Source organism: Hypanus sabinus, chromosome 4, assembly GCF_030144855.1.
Source record: "Hypanus sabinus isolate sHypSab1 chromosome 4, sHypSab1.hap1, whole genome shotgun sequence".
In the NCBI taxonomy this organism is placed as follows: domain Eukaryota; kingdom Metazoa; phylum Chordata; class Chondrichthyes; order Myliobatiformes; family Dasyatidae; genus Hypanus; species Hypanus sabinus.
Window position 1 is genome coordinate 16,331,858 of NC_082709.1, and position 17,949 is coordinate 16,349,806.

General features: G+C 39.8%; 1 protein-coding gene across 1 annotated transcript in view; it reads left to right on the top strand.

Moving 5' to 3' along the window:
* Positions 1–17,949, top strand: part of ly75 (lymphocyte antigen 75) — a 157,754-nt gene that overhangs the window by 71,611 nt on the left and 68,194 nt on the right. The window contains exons 12-17 of the mRNA XM_059966465.1: positions 46–242; positions 1,923–2,065; positions 3,358–3,439; positions 6,023–6,094; positions 11,468–11,582; positions 14,052–14,087. Coding sequence (XP_059822448.1) covers positions 46–242; positions 1,923–2,065; positions 3,358–3,439; positions 6,023–6,094; positions 11,468–11,582; positions 14,052–14,087 — 645 coding nt within the window. The remainder of the gene's footprint in view (positions 1–45; positions 243–1,922; positions 2,066–3,357; positions 3,440–6,022; positions 6,095–11,467; positions 11,583–14,051; positions 14,088–17,949) is intronic.

Sequence of the window (17,949 nt, forward strand, 5' to 3'; positions counted from 1 at the left end):
AAAGTTATAATAAGGTTATTTACAGGAGCTCTTTATTTGTTTCAGAGCATCCGGGTGGATGTGTTGTTATGGCCACAGGAAAAGCTCTTGGACGGTGGGAGGTTCGAAACTGTGCGACAACAAAGGCAATGTCCATTTGTAAGAAGAAGATTGGCAATGAGACAGAAACTGAAGACACACCCCCGACTGGCTCTTGCCCAGTTGGTTGGCAGACTCATGCAGAAATTGCTAACTGCTACAAGGTCAGTAACTGGAAAGCCAACTGTATGATGTATGCATGTGGGGGAAAGTGAGTAATAGCCACTGTACACAGCTGATGGTTACTTATGTCTGAGCATTAAAGGGTGAAAGAGTCAAACGTGCTACCACATGACATGTTTATGAAAGGTTTTAGTAACATCCTTCTGTGGGGAACATATAATTAAAATGCAGTTCCATAGGATCTGCATTTTACAGTCCTATATACAGTATTCTAAAAATAAATTGAAGCTTTTGAAGCAATGGATGCATGCCCTCCCAACAGTCCCCTGCAACTGTAAAATTAATCATTCTATTATTCCTCGAGATACAAAGTGGAATAAGAAAGGAAACATCAGACATTTGATATTCCTATTTACTCCTTCAAGATGAACATACAGTATCGTGCAAATTACTTAGGCACGTGCTGTATACAACTAGGGTGGCTAAGGGACTTGCACAACACTGTATTTGTCAACATGGAGCAGAGAGCAAGTTTGTAAATCTGGTGGAGCAAAAGATATTGGGAAAGGCAAGGCTAGAGCACAGTTGGAGGGTTGTGGGACAGGTGACAGAGAAGGACTGCCAGCATACAGAGTGGTACCGATGCAGACACACCCAGACCTGAGACACCAGACAAAGTCTTTGATTCCAAACAATTGGTTTATTGATCATTACAGAATGTCTCTGGTGCTTCGTGCTCCCTCCCCTCCCCCTTTCCCAACCATGATTCCCCTCTCCCTGCCCCTTTTCCACACACAGTCCACAATAGAGACCCATAAAAGAATCAGGTTTATCATCACTCACATGTCATGAAATTTGTTTTTTCTTTGCAACAGCAGTATAGTGGAACAAACTGAGGCACTCCTGCTATATTCATGTGCCTTTTATAACTTGATGACACAGTTTGCTGGAGGATCAGAGGGATCTTGGGGTCCAAGTCCATAGGACACTTAAAGCTACCGCGCAGGTTGACTCTGTGGTTAAGAAGGCATATGGTGCATTGGCCTTCATCAATCGTGGGACTGAGTTTAGGAGCCGAGAGGTATTGTTGCAGCTATATTGGACCCTGGTCAGACCTCACTTGGAGTACTGTGCTCAGTTCTGGTCGCCTCACTATAGGAAGGATGTGGAAGCCATTGAAAGGGTGCAGAGGAGATTTACAAGGGTGTTGCCTGGATTGGGGAGAATGCTTTATGAGAATAGGTTGAACTTGACTTGGAGCGACGGAGGATGAGAGGTGACCTGATAAGAGGGGTATAAGATGATGAGAGGCATTGATTGTGTGGATAGTCAGAGGCTGTTTCCCAGGGCTGAAATGGCTAGCATGAGAGGGCACAGTTTTAAGGTGCTTGAAAGTAGGTACAAAGGAGATGTCAGGGTTAAGTTTTTTACGCAGAGAGTAGTGAGTGCATGGAATGGGCTGCCTGCGATGGTGGTGGAGGCAGATACGATAGGGTCTTTTAAGAGATTCCTGGATAGGTACAGGAAGCTTAGAAAAATAGAGGGTTATGGGTAACCCTAGGTAATTTTAAAGGTAAAGACATGTTCAGCACAGTTTTGTGGGCCAAAGGGCCTGTATATTGCGGTAGGTTTTCTATGTTTCTATTTTGAATTTCTAAATTCTGCGATATATTGTTTGTCCATGTCAAAGAAATAATGATTACCCCAAATTACATTTGTAGATATTTCATCATGAGAGAGTGGCAAGGAAGAGAACATGGGAAGAAGCTGAGCGATTCTGTGAGGGATTAGGAGCCCATTTACCAAGTTTCAGTCATAGTAATGAGATGGTATATCTTCACAACTTGCTGAGAAAAACTATTACGTGAGTAAAGCCATAAAAATATGTGTACCTCTAATTACTTTTACTTCAATTAGCTTTTACTGTTTATAAACTGTAACTTTAAAACTGTTTCACATGAAGCAGAATGGAAGTTGGATATTGACTGGTGACAATGTTTGCCAAATTATTTAGAGTCATAGAAAAGGACAGTGCAGGAACAGGCCATTCAGCCCATCTAGTCCATGACAGGCCATTTAAACTGCCTACTCCCATAAACCTGCACCCAGCCCATCGTACTTCTGCTATCCATTTGCACAAGTCATCCCCAAAGTCAAGAATTTGCCTTAAACTGTAATGGTGAAATTGCAATTAATGGTAGAAAAGCACATTGAATTTCTATATTGCACACAGCTTATGCATTCACAACGCACATGTCAGGATGTTACATTTCATACTATTAAGATATCAGCATCTTGAAGATGAAATTTTTTGGGTATTGCTGGTTTAAAACTCAGTGAAGCTTAAGTGGGCAAAAAAGCCAATCTGCTGGAGGAACTCAAGCAGCACTTCTGGTGGGAAAGGGATGATAGATCTTTTGGATTAAGATTAATGGTAGATCTTTTGGCTTGCTATTTTCTCCAGATCCCAGCATCTGCATTCTCTTGTGTCTGGAGGTTTAAGTGGGCAGTGGCCTATTTTGTCCGAGTACTCAGTTTAAACTTTGCAATTTGCTTTTTGGTATTCCAATTTACATCAGAATTTTTGAAATGTTGTGTCATTGCAATGTGGGAAACACCACAGTTATTTGTGATCACCAGGTGCACATAAACTGCCCTGTATTCCCCATATTTCTTGCTTCATTTTAAATTTATTCGGGCTGTAGATCAGCTTGGGTGGGGGGCTAGAGATATCACCTCAACCAAAGGAGGTGTAAGGCACTCCTTCCCTCCACTAGCCTGCTTACCATCCCCAGTCAGGGTCAAGTGAAGCCATGGGAGAAGGTGGTAGACAGTCGTATGAGCAGCTGTTACACATTGCAAGTCCTCATTAAGAGACCATCAATGCCAGGCAGACAATCTCTGAAGACTGTTGATAATGGCCGGGAGGCTCATCCGCCCTGTAAAGACACTGCCTAGAAGAAGGCAATGGCAAATCACTTCTGTAAAGAAAAATTGCCAAGAGAAATCATAGTCATCGTGATCACCTACGTCAATATAAAACAGCACATAACAAATGAATGATAGATCAACTACTGCCTCATAGACTTAGCAACTTTGATGGACTAAATAGCCTGTCTTGTGTTTTTAAACTTCTGTTCATTCCATCCTTTGCAGTGATGAACGTTGGTTTTGGGTCGGATTAAATAAGAGAAATCCAGATTCCAAAGGCGCTTGGGAATGGAGTGACGGCAGGCCGGTAAATCTATCTCTTATGAAGTTTAACAGATTCTGTTTGTTGATAGAAGCTTTGTGGAAGTCCATCTTTATGCCAAACTATTTCATTTTCAGTGGTTGTGTGTCATAAGCACGTGCGTACTCATGATTTACTCCCCTGGTGATTGTGTCTTTCTTTAATGATGAACATTGAACAGGACATCTGCTCTTCTTCATGAAGTGACGAATTCTAGGGGGAGCAGCCAGTGATTTAACACCTCAGTCAAATCTGTCACCTAAGAGTGAAGTATTCCTTCAGTACTGCCCTGGAGTGTCTGTCTTGTGCTCAAGTATCTGAGGTGGATCTTAACTCTTAAAGTTGTAAACTCAGTCAGCTCCATCAAGGGCACTGGCCTCCCCAGCATCCAGGACATCTTTACGGAGTGACACCTCCAAAATGCAGCATCCATCATTAAGGGCCCCCATCAGGAAGGAGATACAGAAACCTGAAGGCATACACTCGACATTTCAGGAACAGCTTCTTCCTCTCTGCCATCCAATTTCTGGACATTGAACCCATGAACACCACCTCACTACTTATCCCCCCTCTTTTTACGCTACTTATTTAGAGTCATAGAAAAGTACAGCACAGATGCAGGCCCTTCAGCCCATCTAAACTGTGCTGATCCACTTAAACTGCTTACTCCCATCACCTGCACTGGGACCTTAGCCCTTCATAAACTTACCATCTATGTACTGATTCAAGCTTGTTTTAAGTGTTGAAATCGAGCTGGCAGCTTGTTCCACATTCTCACGACCCTCTGTGCAAAGAGGTTTCCCATCATGTTCCCCTTAAACTTTTCACCCTTTACCCTTAACCCAAGTCCTTTAGTTGTAGTCTCACCCCACCTTGGTGGAAAAAGCCTGTTTGCATTTTCCCTATCTATAATTTTTTTTAATATGTACTTATAATTTACAGTAATAATAATGGTTTTATTATTATGCATTGTAATGTACTGCTGCTGCATAACAACAAATTCCAGGACATATGACAGTGATATTAAACTGCTGTAAGTCATCCCTACAATGCCAACATCCTTTTCAGTAGTGAATACTAAAGCAAAGTACTCATTAAGTATCTCTGCTATCTCCTCCGGTTCCATACACACTTTCCCACTGTCACACTTGATTGGTCCTGTTCTCTCACGTCTCATCCTCTTGCTCTTCACGTACTTGTAAAATGGCTTGGGGTTCTTTGTAATTACAAGAACTTGAAAGTTTGTAAGTGCAGCTGCTATTCATAAATATCCAAGAACTATTACAAGTTACTATTACACTACTTCAAGAACACTTCTTCTAAATTAAAAGTTATTACACTGGAAAATTATTTGTGTTTAAGTGTAATTAGTTAATTTTAAACATGCCTGCACTTGCCACTGTCCCTTTTAATCCCTTTCCATTGAAGTGAATGTTGTTGTTGAATTTGGATCCAGTTTAATTTGGCAGATTTTTTTAAAATTTAGAAATATAGCGTGGCCCTCTTGGCCCAACAGGTAACAGCACCCAACTACCCACCTATTAAACACAAGCCCAATCACAGCACAAATTACAATGACTATTTGACACACTAAGTGGTATATTTTTGGAATGTGGGAAGGAACCAGAGCACCCGGAGGAAATCTTTGCACTGACAGGAAAGTCATAGAAACCTCTTACAGACAGCTTTGGAAATAGACTCGGAACACCGACACCCTGAGCTACCATGGCAGCCCAGATCTATCAGTCTAAGTGTTGGAAAAGTATGGAGTCCTTGCACTCTACAGTTTGTGAGAAGTCCGTTGTCCAAACACAGTGAGGATAACAATAACAACCAAATGTCCCTTCCAAAATTACACAGCTATCCCCAGAAGTCCTGAAGTATTGGCATTTTACAGTACGTTGCTAGGGTGCCCAAGATTTTTGCACAGTACTCTAGTCATTTTATGTATTGCACTGTACTGCTGCCACAAGAAAAAATAAGCTTCACAACATATGTGAGTGATGATAAACCTGATTCTGATACGGGTCTCTATTGTGGACTGAGAGTGGGAAGGGGGCAGGGAGAGGGGAATCATGGTTGGGAAAAGGGGAAGGGAGGGGGAAGAAGCGGAAACCAGAGAGACCTTCTGTAATGATCAATAAGCCAATTGTTTAGGATCAAATGACCTTGCCTCGTGTCTCAGGGCTGCGTGCCTGCACCTGTGCCACACCCTTCCAGCACCTCGCCATTCCCAACATCCTCTGCTCGCATCAGATTTGCAAACTTGTTCTCTGCTCCATGTTGACAAATACAGTAAAAACACAAAATGCTGGCAGAACTCAGCAGGCCAGACAGCATCTACGGGAGGAGGTAGTGACGACGTTTCGGGCCGAAACCCTTCATCACCTGCTGAGTTCTGCCAGCATTTTGTGTTTTTATTTATTTCCAGCATCTACAGATTCACTTGTGTTGACAAATATAGTACTGTGCAAAAGTGTTAGACACCCTAACTGTATATATGTGCTTCATACTTTTGTACAGTTCTTTACAAAAATGTTTAAGCTCTTACCTATATCATCTGTGTACTAATACTTTACTATTTTTTAGGTTTCCTTGGTTGTCTTGCCTGTTGAATTTAAAGAAGACTCTTATGCTGTTCGAGATTGTGGTGCATTTCAGGTAAGTCTCCAGTCTTATTAGTTGAGCAACACCTTGTATTCCACTTGATATAAACACTGAATTTACAAATTTCAGGTAACTAGCAGCCCCAGTATTCTTTTTCTACTCTTACCAATCCACCTAGCTTTTTTCAAGTCAAGTCACTTTTATTGTCATTTCGACCGTAACTATGTACAGTTCCTAGTAAAGAGTACATGGTAAAATGAGACAACGTTTTTCAGGACCATGGTGTTACATGACACAGTACAAAAACCACACTGAAAAAAAAACTACACTAGACTTCAGACCCACCCAGGACTGCGTAAAGTGCACAAAGCAGTGCAGGAATTGCAATAAATAATAAACAAGACAATAGGGAAGTAAGGTGTCAGTCCAGACTCTGGGTATTGAGGACTCTGATAGCTTGGGGGAAGAAACTGTTACATAGTCTGGTTGTGAGAGTCCAAATGCTTCGGTGCCTTTTCCTTATGTCCTTTTCCTGGCACCTTCTTACACCTTTGTTCGCTTTTTCCATTTCCATCTGCACACCATCCCTGCATTAGCAGCTTCCAGCCTCTGTCTCCACCTGCAGCAACACACACATAACGATGTCAGACAGCATTTATGGAGATAAATAAACAGTCAACATTTCAGGCCGAGATCTTTCTTCAGGACCAAAAAGGAAGGGAGAAGACGCCAGAATAAAAAGGTGGGGGAAGGGTAGGAGCCGAGCTAGAAGGTGATAGGTGAAGCCAGGTGGGTGGAAAAGGTAAGGGCCTGGAGAGGGGAGTGGCTGGGGGAGGAGATAGGCAGGTAAGAAATGGTAAAAGGCCAGATTGGAGAATAGAAGAAAAAGGAATTGGGAAGGGATTTTTCTTATACCAAAAGGAAATATCAATATACATGCTATCAGGTCGGATGCTACCCAGACAGATACTTTACTCAATCACCCCCACGTAACTCCATCTGCCTACTGCATAGGTTTTGATTTTTCCTGTTCTGTTCTCACCTATCGCCCTCCAGCTTGTATGTCTTCATATTCCCTTCTCCACTTCAACACGGTCCATTATTCTATTTAATTTGGTTTCATCTATCGCTTACCAGCTCTTGTCTTACCCCTCCCTCTGATCTCCTTGTATCAAACATCCTTCTTCCACAGTCTCAGTCATGATGGAGGAGGGCATGGACAATCCTTTGCCTCAGTCAGACCCTGCTCAACCTGCTGAGCTTCCAGGCTTTTTGCTCAAGTCTCCAATCTTATTTTCTGGATGTCATTTTTGTTGAGCTTCCATGTCTATGCTGAAGGCAGGTTTGTTACCTAGTGTCATATGTTCTGATAAGATGGTAAATTTCACCTGTGCTGACATTTCATAACACAATTGTGTTCCTATAATATTGTTATGGGCAGTAGGGTAGAGGTACATCTCTACCAAAGGAGGTGCAAGGCACTTTCCCGCCGCTAACCCACAGGTCACCCTTGGACAAGGTGTAGCACCTGCTTAGCCCCAGATCAGGGTCACGTGAAGCCACGGAAACAGGTGGTGGTTAGTTAGTTGAGCAGCTGGTGCATATCACAATTCCTGGTTATCCAACTAGTGATGCCAGGCAGATAATCTCTGAAGAGTATTGAAGTGACTTGGTGGGGGTGGAGGGGGTCACCTGTCACCCAGAAGAAGGCAATGGTAAACTACTTCTCTAGAAAAATTTGCCAGGAGTAATCATGGTCCTGGAAAGAGCATGGTCACCCACGTCGTACAGCACGGCAAATAATGAACAAACGAGTAATGTTGTTATCTGTTGTCCTTATTGTGAAGTTCGCAAGACTCGGAGGTGCTCCTGAGTAAGAACGGTCCTCCCATACATTATGTAACCCAGAGTGCACTTAGAGTTGAGAGAATACTTATCAATGCTGAGACAGCGAAATAAATCCAGCACATTGCCCAATTCTTAATAGGGTTGTTTTTTGAGTGTTTTATAGTGGTGAAATCAGGTCAGCAGTGAAGATTTCATTTCATTTCTGAATCTAGTGGATTCAGCCCAGTACATCACAGGTAAAGCCCTCCTAGCCATTGAGCACATCTGTGGGAAACTCTGTCATATAAAAGCAGCATCCATCATCAGAGATCCTCACCACCCAGGCCATTCTCTTTTCTTGCTACTGCCATCAGGTAGAAAGTACAGGAGCCTCAGGACTCACACCACCAGGTTCAAGAGCAATTACTACCTCACCATCATCAGGTTCTTGAACAAAAGGGATAACTACACTCATTTGTCCAAGCATTGAGATGTTCCCACAGCCAATGATCTCACTTTAAGTCTCTTTATCTTGTTATTTCATATTCTTGTATTCTTGTTACTTATTGCTATTTATTAAAATCTACATTTGCACAGTCTGTTATCTTCTGCACTCTGGCTGATCTTAGATTGATCTTGTTATAGTTACTCTTCTATAGATTTGATGAGTATGCCCGCAGGGAAATGAATCTCTGGGTTATTTGGGCTGATATATTTATATATATCTACTGTGATATTAAAATTTACTTTGAACCTTGAAAGTGGAGAGCATTTGAATGGCTGAGTTGCACTCTGTAACCTGCTTTTGAAAGCACGTAATGATGTGACTAGTCCAGTCCAGTTCAGCATCCTGTCATTGCTGAAGATTTTCTCTTGTTTTTGATAAAATTGCATTTCTTTGTAAAACAGTCCAAGGAAATGGTTAGCCCTTTGGTTGTTCACAACTGCTGTTGTCAGACAATTGTGTGTGTGAGCGCTGTCAGCTTATGATCATATGTCTGCATTGAAAAAATTATATATCATTGCAAAAGTCAGTGAATTGTGTGATTAGATATTACTGCTCATTATGCCACTGGCATTTAGGGCAGCAATGAAGGTCATCCATCTCTGACAGCGTTCAGGGCTTCCTTCATCAAGTCAGTAGTGTCCTCTCAATTTTCACTACTGTCAGTCATCCCAGGGGGAGACTCAGGAATACCATCACACTCAGATGTAGATGGATTCTTCATTGCTGTTTCTGTAACAATTTTGTTTTACCGGTCAGGGTTGTCAGCCCAGAGCTGAACCCCACAAACCTAGAAGACCAGTGGACACTCTTAGTCTGGCTTCTGCCCTTTGACCATTTTGGCATGAGGCATGATCCTTCCATGAGGCAAAGCATAAAGCCCTGATTCCAGCCAACAGAGCTCTTCAGGTCATTGAGGCACACCAGCCTCCAAACCACAACAAGGTTTTGGTCCTCTTGGAGGTGAATTGTGTGAGTTCCGAACCTCAAACTAAAGAAAATTTAAAAGCAAAATTATGCGACTGATGGAAATCAGAGAGTGCATCTTCAGTTAATTCTAGGTTGGTATTGCAACAGCACTTGATGTGCTACCCACATACATTTCAAACAGATGATTGATAAATTATGTGCCATTATAAACACTTTAATCATCATTCCCAATTGCAATAAATGTATTTATCTTGTGGCTTGATGTAGAAATCTGTCTCTAGAGGTTTTAAAGGGGGTTATAACAAGGGAGGTGACCAAAAGCTGGGTCAATCAAGTAAATTTCAACAAGCCTCTTCAACATTAAATGTGATAAACAGAAACACAAGTGTCCCTCTTGGCTTCTTTGGCATCCACTGCCATTTAGTTAATTTAAAACTAGTCCATAATACCGTGCCCATTCACCTGATTTCCTAATTAAACATAAATCTGTTTTGTCCTTGTATATAATCAAATGCTGATCATGTACTGCTTCTTAGCAAAAAAATAATTTCCAGGAGTAAGAATAATCTCAGTATCATTTTATATTATTTTATCTTGAAGCTCTGCCCCTCAGCTCTAATCATTCCAACTAGAGTAAATGGTCTCAGCATTTGCACTGTCTGTCCCAGTCTTGTTCAGCTTAAAGTCTGCATATCTTATCCTTCCAAATTCCAGTGTGTATTGGACCATCCCCTTGAATCTTCCTATAGGAAAGCTCCCTCAACTTTGTAATTAGCTTAGTATTAGTATCAGAATCAGATTTAATATCATCATCATCATAAGATTTGTTAACTTTACGACAGCAGTACAATAAAATACATGATAAATATAGAGAAAAAACTTAATTACATAAAGTATACATATGTCTGTTAAATAGTTAAGTTAAGTAGTACAAAACGGACTAGTAAAAAAGTAGTGATGTACTGTTCACGGGTTCAATGTCGATTTAGAAATCTGATGGCAGAGGGAAAAAAGCTGTTCTTGAATCTCTGAGTGTGTGCCTTCAGGCTCCTGTATCTCCTTCCTAATGGTAACAGTGTGAAGAGGGCATTTCCTGGGTGGGAGGGATCCTTAATGATGGATGCCACTTTCCTAAGGCTCCACTCCTTGAAGATCAAAGTTCAAAGTCACAGAGTACATATATTCATTCAAATCCCGAGTCCGTCAACTCAAAGCAATCCCACAGCTGCTCCTCTGCCTCCCATGACCGCATCTTTGTTGTCCTCACCTCTGGCGCCGTGATGTTCAGCGAGACCTGTACAGAGGTAGGAGGAGGGCCAGCAGATGATCAGATTTCCTGAAATGCAGTTTAGGGATGGAATGATAGGTATTCCTTCTGGTCGTGTAGCAGTGTTTGAGTGTGTTGGGACCCCTGGTGCTGTAGGTGATATGCTGATGATAATTGGGCAGTGATTTCTTCTAAGCAGTTATTTCCTGTAGGATTTTGGCTAGCTTCTGGTACAGGGTTAACTACTCACCAAGACCACAATATTTGTCCGTCAGTATTTAGAGCTAAAACCAATGTTTTTGATTTCTAGCCCCAACTTTGGTTGCCATCTACCAGAAATGAATAGTGTTAGACGACGTGCATTTTTGATGCTCACACAAATGGTTTCTGGAAAATGGTCAATTTCAGTACTTTGGCACTTTGGGAAAGAGGCAGGGGAGATCAGTCCCAGTAAGGAAGGCACAGGTGGACATTAGGCATCAGAGCCATACAGCTTCTTGTTCCCAAGTGTCTCCCATTTTCAATCATTGAATCTTAATGTGAGGTACAGGCGGGTTTGCTGAAAACTGGTTTAGTTTCTAAAGATAACGTTAATTAAACTGTTTATGATTATGGAATGGGTCACAAAGGGACTGTAACCTTAGACCTGAGTAGCAACTGTTTAAGCTCATACTTGACAAATCTGCAATGAAGTAAGTTTGACTACTTTTTGGTAGAATTCATTATTAGTAGAACGTGAAATGAGCACATACAGCAACAGTGTCTCTCTTTTTTGGCTCCTTTGCTGTTGGGAGTTGCCAGCTGTTGACTGGCATCAATTAGAAGTATCAAATGTAATACAAACTTTCCAGATGAAATGGAACATTATCTCAAACTTCTCTTATATGTATTTTCACAGACTCAGAAGCCTTTGTGGCACTATTTTATGTATGACAACAAAAGGAAATTTGATTATCACTTGATGCCTTTCCACTGTGGTATTAAACTTGAATGGGTGTGCCAGATACCAAAAGGTAATTAATTATTTACCTTAGTAAACTTATTTTATTCACTGCACTTCAATGAGGTTACTGCCATATTTTTTGCAACTTTTAATTACTGAACATTTAGTGCTGCAGATCCTGTTTCACTATAGAAATGTACGGCACTGGAGAACTTTTCAGCCCATCATTTACAGCCTGACTTCAAGAAGTCATTTGGCTTAACTCTTTTCCATCTCTTGGTTCACAACTTTACTGATTAAGGCAAGTTATATAGTTTGTGTGCATACCCTTATGCTGAATGATAATGGATTCTGTCTCTATCACAATGAAAATGCAATTTCCAAATTTCCACAAGTCTAGATGAAATTTTTTATCCACACCTCTCCTGCAGCAAAAGGAAAAAAAAGTCTGTTTTTTCTGTGCATAACCACCCACTTCCCTGGATTTGAATGTTACTTGTCTCTTCTGCTTCTCTGTTTAATCCATTGGTAACACCCTACAGTGTCCAACTTGCTTTCTTCCTGAAATGTACTTGACCTATTACTGTCAAACCTCTTAATAATATATGAAAATTAGCAAAACTGCACACACTTGAAATCTGAAGTAAAGACAGAAAATTCTGCATGTGCTTTGCAAGTCAAGTAGTATCTGTGAAAATAGAAACAGATAATGTTTCTGCTCAGAATTCATTCACCACAATTAAGCAGGTTGTCTGTTAATTAGCACTGTGAACTCCTCTTCAGTAATTTCAAGGCAAGTCAAGTTTATTGTCATGTGCACAAGTGGGGGATGCACAGGTGCAGTGGAAGACTTGCTTACAATAGCATTACAGGCACATAGTTTCAGACAACATCCAGATTACGAATTATACAAGGCATTGAAGATGGACACAGTGGCACTCCTTGACCAACAGCCTTTGCGAGGGCAATTTGGATTTGATTTACCACTTTCTTCAGATCCCATGGTCCTCTTACTTTCAACCATGTGAGGCCTTGTGGAAGTCTCTTATAAAGTGCCACATGCATTAGGATATTAACCCCAAAAAGATAAGTCAAATTGGTCAGGCAAGACCATCCAGAAGGAATATACTTTGGTTATCCTGGAATAATCCATGGATTTCTAATTCTTAGTTATTTACCTTGTTATTTTATTTTTTCCATTAGTTTGACTACTGCTGAGGTTGTCCAGAATAATCACAATTACTTGTTTGAACACTTATTTACCTTTTAAGTAACAGTATGATATTAAGAATCCCTCAGTATCAAACCTGTTGCCAGGAAGGATAAGATTACAAGTGCCCTTGTCATTTTCTCCTTAATTTCACTTAATAACCTAAAATTCATTTCATCAGCGTCTGGCAGATTATCGTCCCTCAAATTTGTTAAATTCTTCTTTCACTGCTCAATCTATTCTCCTTAATTACAAAATTTGCACTGCCGTTCCCCCTTTTGAGAAGTCATAAAGAATCGCATGCAAGTCTTTGCCCTTCATGAATAAAATGCTAAGGTGATCTCTGATAGATATTTTTTCTTTCCAAAGGTATCCATTTGTTTTTAATGTATTTGTAAAATGTCCTTAATTTTACTTGCAGTTTTTTCTCTTTTTCCCCCAAACACCTGTTTGTAATTTTGTTCCTAATTGTTTCATGCTGCCCATGTATTTCTGCATATTGAGTTCTCAGCATATGATGTAAGCTTCTCTTTTGTACCACATTATATTCTGTGACGTTTAGGAGATGCTATATTTGTTTTTCACACACTTATTTACCTAAACCTTACTTTCTCCAGCTTGATTTTTTACGTAATGTTTCCAGCAATTTTCTTTACATATCACACCTCAGTTTTGCAAAATTTTGTATTCCCCAAAATGATTAAGAACATTTAATCCATGTATCTTTGTCAATTTCCATTGCTGCATTAAGTCACAATTGCATGCATTAAAATGCCTCTTGTCCATTGTCAGTGTTCATTGTCCAGAACTGCCCCTTACCTTGGCTTTCTACAAACTGGCTACAATTCTCTCAAAATGAATGTTATTATTTCTGTAGCCTTTATACCTTCTACATAATTCTATCATAGTTAATACTGGGGTTGTCAAATACTGCAAATATGAAGAAAATTTATGACTTATTTAATCCTTTTTTTTAAAAAAATGTTCTTTTTATTGGTTGAAGTGGTCTGGGGAAAGGAATTGTAGCAGGATTAATTACAAATTCTGTTAAAGAGCGCTGATATTAGAATAGATGTCCTGGGAGCATCCATGGGTTCTTCCCCAAATATTTTGGTACTTGAGGGAAGATTGGCAGCCGAAGTGGCCATGCAAAAACACTTATATGTATTCTTAAGGAATTTTGCCTAGGTAACAGAGAGGGATATAGAGAAATGATAATGAAATACAATTTGACCTTTGATATAGTGATACCTTTTTATTAAATCCATGCTTCAGAAGTTGAAATAAAACATTGCCACGATGTAATGTATTACACTCTTTCTTTGGCAGGTGTTGAACTGAAAACTCCAGACTGGTATATTCCTGGTAAGTTAATTTGCCAAGAACCCAATTGAGATCTGCATGTATTTTGATCAACAAAATATGATGTGAGATGTTATTCCGTGCTGTTTCTCACAGTCTCCTGGACAAGATACATATGCAGACAAAATATAAGAACATTTAAATTAAATTCACCAGACCCTGAGCGTAGATTAGTACCAATCAAAGGAAATAGCCATTGCATGATTTATAGCAAATTCCCACCTGAACAATTTTAGTCAATGCAGATGTTAACTAAATAAATTTACTTTGAAGTTTGAACAATACTTATTTGCTGCCTGTTACGCTGCTGGCGTTCAGGGCAACAATGAAGTTCCTCGACGTCTGCTGATGTTCAGGGTTTCATCGTGTCACTAACTTCCTCTCAGTTTCACTACTGTCAATCGTGCAAGTCCCAGGGAGAGACTCAGGAATACCGTTGCACTCAGATGTAGAAGGATTCTTCATTGCTGTTTCCATAATGATTTTGTTTTAGCAGTCAGGGTTGTTAGCCCTGAGCTGAACCCCCAAACCTGGCTGACTGCTCTTATTCTGTCCTCCATGTTTTGACCACTTACATGGATGGCCCTATCAAGAGCCAAAGTATACAGCCCTGACTCCAGCCAACATAGCTCTACAGACCATTGAGACACGCAAGCCTCTAAACCCTTCAACAAGGTTGTGATCCTCTTGGAGGTTTGAACAATATCTTTAAATATTTTCAAATCTATTTTGCTTATAAAATGACAATTTAACAACTGTATATGTTGCAAAGAAGTCATATATATACAGCAGATTTCACTAGTGCAGTAATATCTAAGAAGACAATTATGTCCCTGCATACAATGTTCAAAAATGGAAGGTGTCTTCATATCCTGTTCTCGGTGCATGTTTAATAGCTTTGAAATAATCAACATACTTGCAAATTTAGTGCCTTCACTCACTAAATTTATAAATATATCTCCACAGATCTAGTGCGTGCAAGACAAAGAGGAAAATAAGTTTAAGTAGTTAACAGGGCATGATTTTGCAAATGATAAGCAAATCATTTTTTTCAGATTGTTACATTATTATGAGCAAAATAAATTTGAATATTATAAAAGTTATTGTTCAAAGTTCAAAGTAAACTTATTATCAAAATACACATATGTCACCATATACAACCCTGAGGTTCATTTTCTTGCTAGCATACTTTATAAATACAATAAACAGAATGGTGTCAAAGAAAGGCCGCACAAACAGGGCAGACAATTAGTGTGTAAAATACACTAAGAAAGAAAACTAATAATAATTATAAATAAATAGATGATAAATATCAAGAACATGAGATAAAGAGTTTTTGAAAGTGAGTCAGTAGGTTGTGAGAATGTTTCAATGATGGGGCAAGAGAAGTTATCCCATCTGGGTCAAGAGCCTTGATGGTTGAGGGGTAATAGCTGTTCTTGAACCCAGTGGTGTGAGCCCTGAGGCTCCTCTATCCTCTTACCAATGGCAGCAGCAAGAAGAAATTTTACTTAATCATAATGACATGTTTTTTTCAAACCAACCCCATCCAAGTAAAATCAAATCCAAGTAATCTTCTGATATTCATGGTATCTTTGGTTGTTTTATCAGGGTCAAGTTGCAAATCTAGGAAAGGTGTCAGATACTGCAGCTCCAAAAACAAGGATTTCAGACATAATCTTATTGCTGACAAAAAACAATTAAAGAGTATGTATTGAACAACTCAATAAGGAGCAAAATGTAACTTCAGGATCTCTTATTGGATCAGCCACCCATTATTTACTTCCCTGACTTTCTCTTCCTTTGATTTCAATGGAAAGTTTTAATACATTGCTTATGAGTGGCGGAACTGTTACTGCTGGTTTTGTAATCTGCTGAGGCTGAATTCAGTTGCAATGTATTTGACACAACAAATTCATAAGGTACACTCCATGTTAACAGGACTCACTGTAGTGTCAATATTTGGGGGTTTAAAGATGCAAAATAAGTCTGACAAAAAATGAAAGACACACCCAATATTCTTATCACCCCAGTGTTCTGCTAGATTTTCCCCTTAAACAAGTGCTAATTGTCATCCGTACATCCTGTCCACCCATGTCTCTTAACTCTAAATTTAGAGGATTTTACTGTGTCAGATTTTTTACAAATAATAGATATGTGGGACATTGCTTGGCTGTTTACTAAAGAGTTGTCCTATCATTGCCTCAGAGTGCTTGAAAAGATGTGTAATATTTTTTTAGGCTTTGCAATAGTCATGCACTGTTTAAAATGCCAACCAACTCCTCCTCCTCTTCAACAATTTTGAAATACAGTGACTAACACAAAAGCAAAACACTGCAAATACTGGAATTAAAAAACAGAAAATTCTGGGATTATCAGGAAGATTGGGTACTTTTGTAGACACAGATGTTGTATTTCAGGGCTTTGATTTCTATTGAAATGTTGTCACATCAGTGCATCTTCTCTGATCATTTGTCTCAGTTGCTATTTACTTTTTGTGCTTTGCCCATTAAGAACTTCCTGGCAAAGCCACCTCCAGCCTCAGCGGTGATACCTTGAGCTGGTATAGTGTGCTCCACACACAAGTCCTGTTATTGGGGAGATTTGGGGTAGTGGGTTGAAGGGGGGAAGGAACCAACAATACTGCTGGAAGAACTTCGTCAGCCAGCTAAGCTTAGTGTACACAAGCTTATCAGACTGTCAAAGCCAATTTTTATTTGATATTCAAAAACCTTCAGAACTAATTAAAGATATTTCAGGAAAAAAGTTTTAATATGCAATCTCAAGGAAAAAAAGCAATGAAAAATTATCTCTATGTACACACAGAGATTTGCTTTAAAGCCACCGAGCATAAATTGTTGAAGCAGATTTTCCAGCCAAAATGCTGCAGAGTTGCCACAATATGCACTGTGCTGCTGAAACCCTTGGGTGTAGCATTCGCCTAGCACAGAGTACAGACAAACATTTGGACACATGCTTGGATACATCTTCTCACTGCTACCAGCAAGAAGTCAGGCACAGGCGCCTCAGGACTTGCACCACTAGGTTCAGGAACAGTTACTACCCCTCAGACATCAGCTCCTGAAACCAAGGGTTTCACTTAACTTCACTCGTCCCATCAATGATATGTTCCCACAACACTTTCAAGGACTCTTCATCTCATGTTCTCAATATTTATTGCTATTTATTTATATTTGCATTTGCACTGTTAGTAGTCTTCTACACTATGGTTGAATGCCCTAGTTGGGTGGTCTTTTCATTTGTTCTGTTGTAGTTAATATCCTATAGATGAGTTGAGCATGCCTACAAGAAAATGGAATCAGGGTTGTGATGGTGACATATATGTACTTTGACAATAAAGTTTACTTTGAACTTTGTCAGGCTACCTTGAACCTGCAGACATTTGCTCAGAGAAATAACAGTCATTGTTTCTGCCACCCACAGCCATTCGCTTGTGAAGTTTCTTTGAGTGACTGCTCTTCCTTCTCTTTCGGTGTTGTCTGAATCACTAAGTGTTTCCATTGTTCTTATTTTGAAATGTAATAGTATTGCTGTTTTCTTGCATTAAATTGGGATTAATAAGTAAGGTGTATTGAATAATTCCTGCTTTGTGCCTAGTCACTTGCAGCATCTGCCATTATTTTCAGAAGATGCTTCCAACTTCAGGGTGGGAGGCAGATCAACTCTGACTAATAACCCAATCTCACATGTAACCAGAAGTGTGGAAATCTAGCCTGCTGTCTCTCTTAACTTGAAATGTTCCAATTAAGTGATGTTTATTATACAATGTGTAATTTTTAAGGAATAATGTAACAGTGCAGAAACTGATGAAGCGTTGCTTAAGTGCCTGTACTTTTTTCACTTT